General features: G+C 36.0%; 1 protein-coding gene across 7 annotated transcripts in view; it reads right to left on the bottom strand.

The window, feature by feature from the left end:
- SNX29 (sorting nexin 29) overlaps positions 1-12389 on the bottom strand; it is a 103041-nt gene that overhangs the window by 71884 nt on the left and 18768 nt on the right. For all 7 annotated transcript variants that reach the window (XR_014958532.1, XM_021539833.4, XM_085592375.1 and 4 more), the window contains exons 12-13: positions 5862-5925; positions 4526-4654 (exon numbers count right to left, since the gene is read on the bottom strand). Coding sequence is in view for 6 of the 7 variants with exons in the window: in XM_021539833.4 (XP_021395508.3) it covers positions 4526-4654; positions 5862-5925 (193 nt within the window). In the remaining variant the exon portion in view is untranslated. The remainder of the gene's footprint in view (positions 1-4525; positions 4655-5861; positions 5926-12389) is intronic.

Below are 12389 nucleotides of genomic sequence, written 5' to 3'. Positions count from 1 at the left end.
TCACTTCTTCCATTAAGTAAGCTGAAAGACAGATAGTAATATGTGCTGATATAGGGGAAAATGACAATTATAGAGGATGACATTGTAGTATTCCTAGAAATTACTCTTTTTGCTCAAATAGCAAAGGTCTAGTGAGTGTTGTTGATTAGGCTTCATAGCACATATATAGGAATTATCAATTACATAATAAATGTAAGTAGTCAAACACATTAAATTCCCTGACGAATTTTAAATCAAAAGTAATGACACTTCCTCTCTATTTTATTATTTTAAAATTAGCATTTAAGGAAACCCTGTCTGAAAGAAAATCAGAATGGTAATTTTTTTTAGCAGCATGAAACAAGCTTTTGTTTAGAAGCACATACTTGCCTGTTTTGCATCCAGTGAATGAGCATAGAGCATACAGTTTTTGCTGTAGACAAAGAGGCCTTATAGGATTTATTTTCTTATACCTTGTTAGAAAAAGAAAGAAACAAACCCAAACAAAACTCCACCACACATCTGCTTCTTGAAAACAATATAAAAATTCTCTAGAGCTCCTGTAAAATGAGCATGGCAAGAAAAGAATGTGAAAAAGAGTAATTTCTCATGTATCTCAAATATAGTGGCCTGAATTTAATTAATTTTGGGCACAAACATCAAATTCTAGCAAGTGCTTTCTGTAAAGCTTACTCCAGAAAGGTGTCTCATTCCTAAATTCAGCATTGGGAAAAATGAAACAAAACCAAACAAAGTACTGGAATCCAACAGATGTCTACATTTTCATTAAAATTTTAAGGTTTTTAGGAAATACTATAAAGGTAACAAATATGAAAACAATCTGTAAGAATTAAGAATTAATTGAAAAAAACAATTTTCGGCAACATTATGTAGAATCTGAAGCAGATGCTGAGCTACAGGACTTCCAGAGATGCCTTCTCACCTGAATGATGCTACTATTAGGAGATGCAAGATCACAGTAAGTTGTGATACACATTTAAAATAAAGAAAATGAGAACTGTTACTCATGGAAATAGAGGTTGAACTCTATACAATATAATGAGATTATATAATAAAACCAACCTCCAGAAAAAACTTTGATGAGGAATAATGTGCCAAACTTAACTGCTTGTCATGGGCTGGGGCTGTAGCTGAAGCAGGGCCATCCCTGAAGCCTTCCTCCTGGCTGGGGGCTCAATCAGAGATGGAGGCTGGGAGGTTTTCACCTTGTTTAGTTCTTCCTCCTCCTCAATGCTACAGCTGCTTCTCCTCCTCCTGCCCTCACTGATGCCCTGCTGCCAAATATTCTTCCTCATCCACTTCCTCCTGCTCCCTCTAGGCAGCTCTGTCCCTTACTAAATGGGCTGACTTCCAGTGGCTTTTTTTGTGTCTAGGAGCTACTGGTGACTTGTAACATGTCACCAACTAAGCAGGAAGAAAAAGTAATGTAATATAGGAATATTCAAATTAGTTTTCACAAGCAGGAACAAAAGACATTTTTCCTCTCTCTAAGAAGCTGCTTAAGGGAAATGATGGAATCATTTCAAGATGTATCACACATCAGTTCAGCCATCACTGAAGGGCTATGGCAGTGAAAGTGCTGCAAAACACAATAACAGAAAATGCCAAATCCAAAAGTAATGTGGTTTAAGTAACACAGACAGTGGACAGAGGCGGCACATTAGGTCACAGAATCTACAGTAAACAGGAGGTATGTAGAAGTGTAAGATAAAGTAGAGGCCAATTCTCATCCCCCATTTCCCCACACAGTGCATTTTCATCTTCTCTATCTGCTTTTCTTGCTACAAAGCATGTACTTCATAATATGCTTTCCTCCAACATTGCTGAATATAGTCTAAGAATATGCAATCTGAGATTATCCAATTTCACAGTCAACGTCAATAAATTCCTTTGCCTTGCAAAGGGATGTAATAGTATTCCACACAGAAAAAAAGAATCTCAATTAAAAAAACTTTAGTATTGCCAAGAAGCTACTGGCACAATATGTCCATGCAATTTGAGAAAGGTTCAGTGACAAGAACAAAAAAAAAAAAAACCCAAATAAAAAACCAAATTAAAAAAAAAAAGAACAGCTGATAACATTATGCTAGAGAGACTACTGAGTGTATTCTATCAGAACACTAGCAAATAGATTGAACCTGAGCCTGCTTCTTTTGGATCAATATAGAAACTGTTATGAAAGAGTTATTCAAGTATTTCACATGGAACAATGAGATTACCACTACTTGAAACTAAGCCCACCTAAGACTTCTTCCATTTTTTAAATAGAAAATGGTAAACTTGGGAAAATGTCTCACAGTAAACTAGCATTTTGTCTGGGAGGCCAGAGACTCTTGGGAGGGTCCAGGAGAACAGCTGAATAAATGCAGATTTCCAGAAGCCATAATTTCAGTTCTGACTAATGTGTCACTGAAATTTGTGTTCTCAAAGCCTTCAGGAAGCTATTTCTGTCAAATTCTTCAAAAGAGCTTTGGGGACACACATAAATATCAGCTCTCATAATCTGAAAAATATTCATTCATCAAATCATAACAGTCAGATTGTTACTGAATGATTTCCCTTGCCTTAAAATATTCAGAACATCACAACTGAGGAATATTTTCTACTCTGGTCATGTGATCAATTGTTTTCAAGGGAAACAGTGAGATTTCACTACTTCAAAATATCTGAAACTTAGTTTCCTCTTACTCACCTTAGTGTATTATGCAGCACTCAAAAAGCAATTCCAAACTTTCTGTTACTTCAAATTCTTTAGATTATTCAGCTTGCTCAACTTTATTTATTATTAAACTATTTATTTTTTTAATTACTACTCTTATTATTGCAGCAGGATCACCTACTGCATACAAAGTGAACCAACAAAAAATTTAGAAGAAAAACCTATATTCCAAATAATAGGTTTCTTATGCAAAGTTTCTTATGTTAGGATGCTAGAAAATGAGTTGCAATGAATCATTAAAGAAATGCCTCCATTTCCAAAGTAACTGGTGACACATGCATTTATCGTGCCTCAGAAGCTCCCAACACTGTTTTTATCACATGACAAGGCAAACTGACTTTCAGAAGAGCAATCAACACAACACGTCCATATAGCAATAAGAGGAATTACATAGATTTATTTTAAAATACCTCATTAGTCTAAGTGAGCACCTCTTCAGGTCTGGTTATAAAAGCTCCTTATCTATTCTTTAAAGAGGTATGTGCATGACAAATATCTGATTCACCCATATGTCACTGCAAATTCTAAAATTGTCGGGGAAGTGAGTCAAAGAAATATGAATATACAACTCCTATAACCTGAAACATGAATATTAAATGATGAAGTATTTGCATTGTCCCTACTGCCTTACAGCACATGAATGTCAAACCCACTTATTCATCTCTCTCCCTCCCTCAAAGCAAGTAGTTTGGTTTGATGTCATCAAAAGCAGAATTAATAGTGTCCTAAATACCTTTATTTTTAAGAAAGCTTTATATTTATCTTTTTGAAATAGGCAACAAAAAGCTTAAAGGAATCGCAGCTGTGGTACTTAGTGATTGACACTAAACACACTCTGCTTGTGCATGCAGAAAACAAACACCTCTCTCTGGGTAAGGCAAATCATTTAACTCTTGGATTGTTTGTTGTTTACTATACACATGAATCACCTCCAAGATCTTACACATCATGGTTACTCTAGAGCTTATTTTGAATTGTAAGAAGCAAATCACACTATTACAGCAGCATTTTCTTTCAAAAGTCTTTCTGAAGTTGAACCGCATTTAGACAAGGAGAGGTTTAAAATTCTTTCAATGTCACTGCAGCACAAAGTCAAGCTGGAGACAACTCTATACTGGGGCCAATGCTGTTTAACACCCTAACATCACCTGGATGCTGGGCCAAAGCACACCCTCAGCAAGGTCACAGACAACACAAAACTGAGGAGCAGAGACACTGCGTGGCTGTGCTGCCACCCAGGGGGACAGGGACAGGCTGGAGAACTGGACTCAGAAAATGTCTGTGAAGTCCAACACAGGTAAATGCAGAGTCCTGAATTTGGAGAGAAATAGCTCAGGATATGCAGGCAATGCTGGAGGGCTGGAAAACAGCTTTGTGGAGGAGGATCTGGGAGCCCAGGGTGACAGGCAGCTGAGCACAAGCCTTCAACACCCCCTCCATGGCAAAGCAAGCCAAGAGCAGCCTGGACCCCACTAGAAACAGCACTGCCAATAGTGCTGCCCTAAAGGGACTGGGGAGTCTCCACCTGTGCAGATATTCAAAACCTGACTGGAAATGGTCCTGAAAAACCTGTTCCAGCTGACCCTCCCTGAGCTGTGGGGAAACAGCTGCGCCACTTCAGAACTTGGTACTTGCTTGCTGATAACATTTAGCAACAGCTATTGCTTATGATATGATTTTTATTCTTAAGTAATTTCTGTTCTTCTGCAAACTTGACTACTTGAAAATTACTTCCCTTCTATACAGACTCCGTTATTCCTTTGTTCCCCTGCAGTTACTTTTTGAGACATTTTCAGCACTTCTTACCGTGCCAAGGCTTGGACTTTTGTGGCATGTCTCTCCTCCTGCTCTGCCACCTTCCTCCTGCAGTTCTCCATCTCCTGCCTCAGTGCTGCGGAATGCTCCATCTCTGCATCCAGCAGATTCCGCAGGGATCTGCAAGGCAACAGCCTCTCTTTAGGACACTGCACACAGTACCTGCTAATTAGAGTATACTCCAAGAATCACAGACGAGTGATACCACTGATGTCATCCAAAAATTTCATTATTCAATTTAATAAATTCACCTGATTTGATTATACAAAGATATAAAAAGCTACAAGGAGAAAGCAGCTGCAAATGCGTAGTATTAATTTGTATTACTATCCTGTCAACAAAGCACAACTTATTATGGGATCTATTGTATCATCATGCAGAAAGAATGTGGTTTTTTAAAAAGCTGGAAAGCTGTTTTCAGTACTTCAGTGCTAGTCCAAACATCTTGGGAATAATCTATAAGCAATATATTTATAGCAAGACAGGCATGGCTCTTGTCTCTGCCAAGTGCACTGCCACAGACCTTTGTGCAAAAACGCTTGATGAGATAGCAAAGGTCAGCATGATGCATAATGGTAAAACCCAAAGCATCCTGGTCCTTCTGCCAAAAAAAGCCAACAAAGCTGAATGAGGCAGTAACTTGCAATTATGGGAGTGGGAAGAACAGGAGAAAGGAAAATTCTGTTCTGTTGGTAAGCTCAGCATTAAAAAACCCAAAATACCTATAGAAAAATATGAATTACCAATATAGTCCTACTAAAGCATTGACTACATTTGTATTTTCATTCATCTAACTATGTGTTTCAATAAACTAAACAAATACAAAGTATGTTTGATGGCATTTTATATAAGCAACTGATCATTTCTACATTTACATCATTATTGTGCCCCAAGACAGTCAGAAATGAAAGTCACTTTCATCATTACATTTTCAGCCATCCTACATCACTTCTTCATCAGAAGGGAAAAACCAGAAATTTTCTGAATATTTACATTAGGAGAAACTTTTGCTCATTTGGAAAGCTATCTTAACAGAGCTTCAGAATCTCCTGGCTATAAGGTTTGGTTTTGAAAAAACTACAACTGCGAAGCTCCCAAGGTACAAAGATTCAAACTAAAAGAAAAAAGTTGCCCTCAAAACACTACTCTTCAGTATCAACATTTAAAAAGTGAAGTATTAAGTTAACCTTTCACATAAAAAATAATATATACATCAAAATGTTTTCATAACTATTAAGCATGGCTTTGCAGAAAGAACAGCTTGTATTAGAGAACAGATTTTTTTTTTTTTAATTACAGTCCCTCCTGACTAAAAAACACAAACTACCTATTCTGTTCTTCCAGCTCATCCTTTCTATTCATCATGGCCACGATAGCTTGACGAAGTTCATCTAGGAAGAAGAAACACAAAGGATTAATGTCTGTGTACATTTTTGCTCATTTCAGATCCAGAAGTCATATGCATGACTTCTGGATCTGAAATCCAGAAGCACACTTAAGATGATGCCAACACCATTTGCTATTCAGCAAAGCACATAAAAATGCTCTTAATCTCATCACTAATTTGAGCAATCTTTCAAAAGCGGTGTTATTTAACATCACATCAGAAGTATTGATCAAATCAAATTAGTGCTGTTTTGTTTTCACAGATGTAGGGCAGAAAGCACCTTTTCACCACATGCCTATTAATGAGACACACTGTTATTTGTTCAGCTTCTCCAAATTGCTTCTTCTCCTGGCTGTAAATCCTGTACCAGGAAATAAATGCTAAAGGGAGATGGGAGTAGAGATAATGTCACTGCTTCCTCATGTCATTGCTTCTCAAGCTCAGCCCTAAAGATGATGAGATTTATGGACCTCATTATTTCCTATAAAATCCTTTATATTTTTTTATAAATACTTTAAAAATACTTTCCATCATTAAATCAAGAATAATTTTTTTTAAAAAAACAACCAACAGAATTTTAGAATTCTAAAATATTTCCTTGGGTTAGGTTTAACACGATACCAGAACAGCCAAATACCATAAAGAAAAGTGTCAGCTTCAACAATTTAATTAACCATTTCACATATGTTAATCAATAATTTTATAAGCACTACAAGGACACAATTATATTAAACCATCCCTCCCAACATATAAGTGAAATTTTTATATACAATAAATCAGCCAACTCTGTTCTGCAAGTATTCTGTGCAGATGCCAGTAAATTTTGTGTGCTTTTACTGAAAATATACTAACAGAACTGGTATTACTTGATTTCTTCAAGTAAGCAAAGCCATTGGACAACATTTTTCCCCTTTACATTCAGTACACAGAATTACCTGTATCTTCCTTAATATCTTCTATAGTTACAGAAGTTTTTGCCAATTTAATAAAAATGTAACATTGTCCTATGGGCCAGACTGGGTCTGACAAACTCTAGTAGTGGATAAAATGTAAAAGATTTTATTATATCAACCAAATGTTGACAGTCAGTGCTGCAGACATCATGACTCCAGTCTGGCCTTAGTAATCTGCAGATAAATCCCACCCTTGCAGGACTGCAGGGGTCAGCAGAGTTCTCATAGCATTTGAAATCAGCCAATCCAAATTTCTTCATGCTAGATTTTTTTCCAAAACACTCCTGTGTCTTTGGCCAGGGAGAAAGTAGATGATCAGTTTTCTGCCCATTCCATAACACCCATATTATACTTTAAGAGCTAAATGGCACTATCAAAAAACAATTCAGTAGGCCATTAGAGGGAGTTTGCACTTCATTACTTCAGCATACAAAGAATAATTACTTTTCTACAGTAACTTAGCATATTTTACGTAACTCTAAGGAAAAAAAAAATCCAAACCTTATAGACAAACTGAATGAAATAGTGAAATTTCTCAGTATTAAATACTAGCACAAGGGACCACAATCTATCAGCCTATCTGTGAAATAAACAATTGCTCTGTGGATGAGGAAAATGGAATAATCTACTGTTAGAGCATCATACAAATAAACAACACAAGAAGCTTTCTGTACAGTAACACACCATAACAAAATAACAATCTTAAATCATAATGTTGAATTCAGAATCCTCCTCAAGGACACATCATGGCAATGGCATTTTAAATATTTTAAGCGTGCCATTAAAATATGATAGTGCACAATCAACAAGTATTTGCTGTTATGTCTCTAACTCTGAATAAATTAAAGCTGTTACTGCTCAGACATGGCTCTGCACTTGCACAGGGTGCCCACTCTGCAGCAATTGCCTGTGTGTGTACTCAGCATTTTAGTGTGTACTGATTTATTAGCATTTATACAGCTAAGCTATTATAAATTGGCTTCATTATTTCAATTTTACCAGCCTATTCAAACTGTAACTTTAACTTGCATAATAACTTAATCTTCTTTTCCTTATTCCACCCAGAATCTTCTGCATGAGTTGAGACCTGAAATCCCATATTTTCTCACTCCCCTCTCCCACACACACACACAAGCAGAGCACAAAAGATCCTGCTACAGACCATGGTTTGCACAGAAGAGGAAGAAAAAATGCCTCTTGAAATAGAAGACTTTAAATTGCTTATTTATTTCTATTTGCCTCTTTTTTTGAGAGTCATGGAATCAACAATACTATAGAGAAACAAAAACAGAGCCAGAAATTCCAAATTTCATTATCACTTATAGGGCAAAAATCGATGCTTAATTTAGGACCACAAATGCAAACACATTCCATAGTCAGTATTTCTTGCTAATTTAGCTCATTTACAGGTACCAATGGAGGTGTGGATGAAAGCATCAACATAAACAATCAGCCTGGGCTAAGAGACCAGAATTCCGAGAAGGCTGGTCCAGCCCATGCCCACTTGAGCAGCAAGACTGCTCCATGGCTATAGCTCTGCTGTTTTTCTTAAATTGATGAACATTAAGAAATCATATTTTCTATAAATTACTTAAAACAAACACAAGAACTGAACAGTTTATAGTCAACACTTCTTTAGCCTCTCTATCCACATTAAATACCAAAAAGTACATTATTTATGTAATTAAATTAGTAAAAATTTACCAAGAAAAAAACCCAGAAACCTTTATGTCATGATCTTTTGAAGTAAGGAACTGAGTAGAACGAAAAGCAAACCGTCTTATTTAATTCAGGTATAGTATTTAAAACTTTCAAAAATTTTAATTTCTTACTTTCACTTACGCTTCCTGAAAAATTTCAGCAGCATGTCAGAGCAGTCAGCTGAACACAAAGGAAATCCAGTATCATACACTGCAGCAGGTTCCCTTCAAACCTGCCAGAACATCCCCAGTTCATGAGCATTTGTCTGTTACACTTGCCTCAAGATGAGTGTATGATCATAACCTAATTTTTCCAGCAGTCTTATGTCTCATACATTGTGTGGGTTAGAAAAGCGAATAAATTTTAAAAAAATGTCAGGGTTGTAGCAGCAATCATAAATTTGGCATTTTCTGACTTTAGAACTGTGTAACCTCAATCTTTCTCCCCCCTTCTTTTTTTTTTTTAATAAAACAGTGGGAGGATGGCCACGTATTCCTACTTCAGAAAAGTGTTTGATATTAGACTTTATGCCCTATTTCTGAGTGGTTTTGTGCTTGATGACATGTAAGTTTTGTAAAATAATATTAATGAAAGGCAATACACTGCTGTTATTAAGGATCAGCATTCAACATGAACATATCTAAAAGCGAAGTGATAACCTGAGTTCCATAAAGACAGAGGTAAGATGATAACTAGTGAAGTTTTTCCTAAGAGGTAGTTTTGCAACAACTTCTTAAAAAAGAATTCCCATGTAGAAAAAAATAATTCCAAACCACTCTTTATCAGCAAAAAAAGAAAACATAATATAAAAATCAAGGAATGCACTAATTCATTTTTTCATATTAAACCTCACTTTTTCAAACACTAGCAATATTCTTTTATTACTGAAATTAATCTGTGGTGCCTAATTACTCATGAAGTGAGTATTTGCTCTAAAACATTTTTTAATTCCATTCCATACTTCATGCAAAATCTAGCTTCTAGAAAGCTTTCATAGGGTCACAGAGCATGAAATACATAATGCTTTGAGAAACACCTGCCAGTTTCCAGCAACCTCCAGAAAAGTCATAAGTTTCACAACTCTTGTGCTATTTAGCCAAAGATTGGAGCAGAATGATTTGCAATCACCTGTTGTGAAGAATGTGCTGTAAGTGAAACCATCCCTCAGAGTACACAAGGTCATGCAGCCTCCTCTGCAATCCTGCAGATAGAGTATCAGGGTGGGCTGGGAGAAGTTTACAGAATTTTTTTTTTCTTAATTTTCATGAGTGAAAATTTACACAGATATTTTCAGAGACAAATAAGACTTCCAGCAGATTAGTTACATCTTAAATCAGAAGTCTGACCTTTAAAGACATAAAGAGCTTGATGCTCCCTAAGCTGCCTACATGAACACTGAGTTTTAAGGCTTAATTTAGTGCTCAAAAACCTTGTAAATATTATCCTGTCATGTCACTATTCACAGGGCAAATTTTAGTAGGAAACAAATTGTGTTGCCCTGCACAGAAGAGTCCAGGTGAAAACCAAGTCTGTAAAGTAAACTGCAGCTTTCCTCTCCCTGTTGAAATGCAAACACCCTCCCTTACCAGCTGTGCTTTCAAAGAAAACACAATAATTTAGTACCTTCCAGTGACCTGTGGCAACTGGGCTACAGAACAGGTCAGCAGCTATTCAGAGGACACAGAAAGTACAAAAACATACACCTTATTCACTTACATAACCAGGATAAAAATATAACATGGAGGCTTGATTACTCAGTAAAGTTCTTCCGTGATCATGAAAAGCTCAGGGATTTCTCAAGAATATATGAAAAAGAATGGAATGATGTACAATGTTACAACCTTTCCTAACCTTTGTGGTGAAGCCCAGTTTTAAAAACTGAAGAAAATTATAATGAAAAAACGAAATTACCAATTATTTCCTAAAAATAGTACTATAATAAAAGAACCTCGTAAAGAAGAACACAAGTCGTGTCCTTCTAAAATGAAGGTTTTGCAGCTTATTCTTTTTTCTACTGCAAAAACAAAATGGAGAGACTTGTGCTGGTAGAACAGATTGTTTTGGTGAAAAACAATGCTGAAAATACAATCTTCCAATAGCTACTCTTGAAATAGTGTTGTTTGTGATTCAAATACAATGAGACAAAGAACAACTTTTTTAAAAACTGAAATTACATAGTAGAGTAGATGCATAAATAGAAAACTTCTGACCAGCTTAACTCTTTATAAACTTGGTTATGACAAAACAATCTGCAAAGCAGGGCCAGTTTTCAAATTATGCCTGACATAAACAGCAAATCTCTGTGGATTTCTCTTGAGTGGTATTAGTATTTTTTGAGATATATCTGTGGCTAAGTTAACCTATACCTTACAAATGCATGGGACATAATTCAGGAAAATAATTTAAAATGGCAGAAATTTGAAATTACAGCTTCTCCTAACTTTCTAGCCTGCATATCAATAGTACTAAGAAAAGTTTAGTACTATACTAATAGGTTGGAACAAAAACAGGAATATCATATAATTTTTTTAAAATCCATTTCAGGCTTTGTCTTCAAAAGTAAGAGACACAAAAATCCAGTCACTGGAGACCTTGCAGCTTTTCTCACTGCACTACTGCATTCCATTTTTCTTGCCTGATGTGTTAGAATCAGTTGCTATGCAACCAAGCTATAAGCCTCAGCATTTAATAATTCTTCTGCTAATTGCAATAGAGAGAGCTTCAGTGTCTGACTTTGTCATAGCACTGAATTCCTCCTGTAGAGAATCTACGACCAATAACAGCAAACTTGAAAAAAGCATTTTTATTCAACATACCCAGGATCATCATTATAAAGGTAATCACTAATTCTATAAATGTATAGTCAGCTGAATTTTAATTATAACTATGATTATTTACTAGGTGTTCTACTGGCTTTATAGATGGGTTTGACATGCTTCCCACCCTTCCTTTCACCAAAGCCTTCTCTGAGCTGGGAAACTAATGATAGTGTGCATGCTTCTGTTGATCCTGTGTTTTCATTTCATTTACAAATTGCTAAGTATTGAGAACTGAAAACCTTCAGATTTTCTATTTTATAGCTCTTCCCTACATTGGGAAATAACTGAGCAACTGAAGGAGACCAACTGCGGCCCCTGCTGGTACCTGACTCTCCTACAAACAGCAGAACCAACAGAGTGCAGGGGCACAGAAAACTGCCCTGTGCAATTCTCTGAGATATAAATAAGAGCAGGATGTTGTAGGAATAACATTCACAGAGAATATCTAGTGACCAAAGTATCACTGTAGCTAATAACAGTAAGTCAATTACACACTTCTATTATGGCCCCTAGAAGTCTCAAACTAGTTTGCCACTTCATGATGTACTTTGCAAGAACAATTTTTCAGCTTTTGAAAAGCTAAGTCCAGCAGACCAGTGCCAGAGCCTGAAACACTGCCCAGTGAAATTGCTTGTTTTATGTCCTTTAACACACGTTGATACAGCATTTGAATATAACTTTAGAAAATTATATTAGAATACCTTAAGATTTCATTCATTTTGATGATTGCATGAAATCAATTGCAGAAAAGAATCCTGGCTGCATCACATCTAACTTCCCAAATGTCATAATTTAAAACTTGTACATATTGAAATTTATAAGAGGAAACAAACACACACCCAAGAGATTTAGGAACAAAGCCAGTTCAGTTACAGAACATTCTGTACACTGAGGAACATAAACACATACTAGCTTACAAGCTTAAGACATTCAGTTTAAGAACTAAGTCTTTGTTTTACAAGTGTATGCAAAGAAAAAAGATCAAATATGTGATA

This window comes from Lonchura striata, chromosome 14 (genome assembly GCF_050655825.1).
Source record: "Lonchura striata isolate lonStrDom1 chromosome 14, ASM5065582v1, whole genome shotgun sequence".
Classification (NCBI taxonomy): Eukaryota; Metazoa; Chordata; class Aves; order Passeriformes; family Estrildidae; genus Lonchura; species Lonchura striata.
Note: the sequence above shows the minus strand (reverse complement) of the source record. Positions and strands in the feature narration are given on the sequence as shown.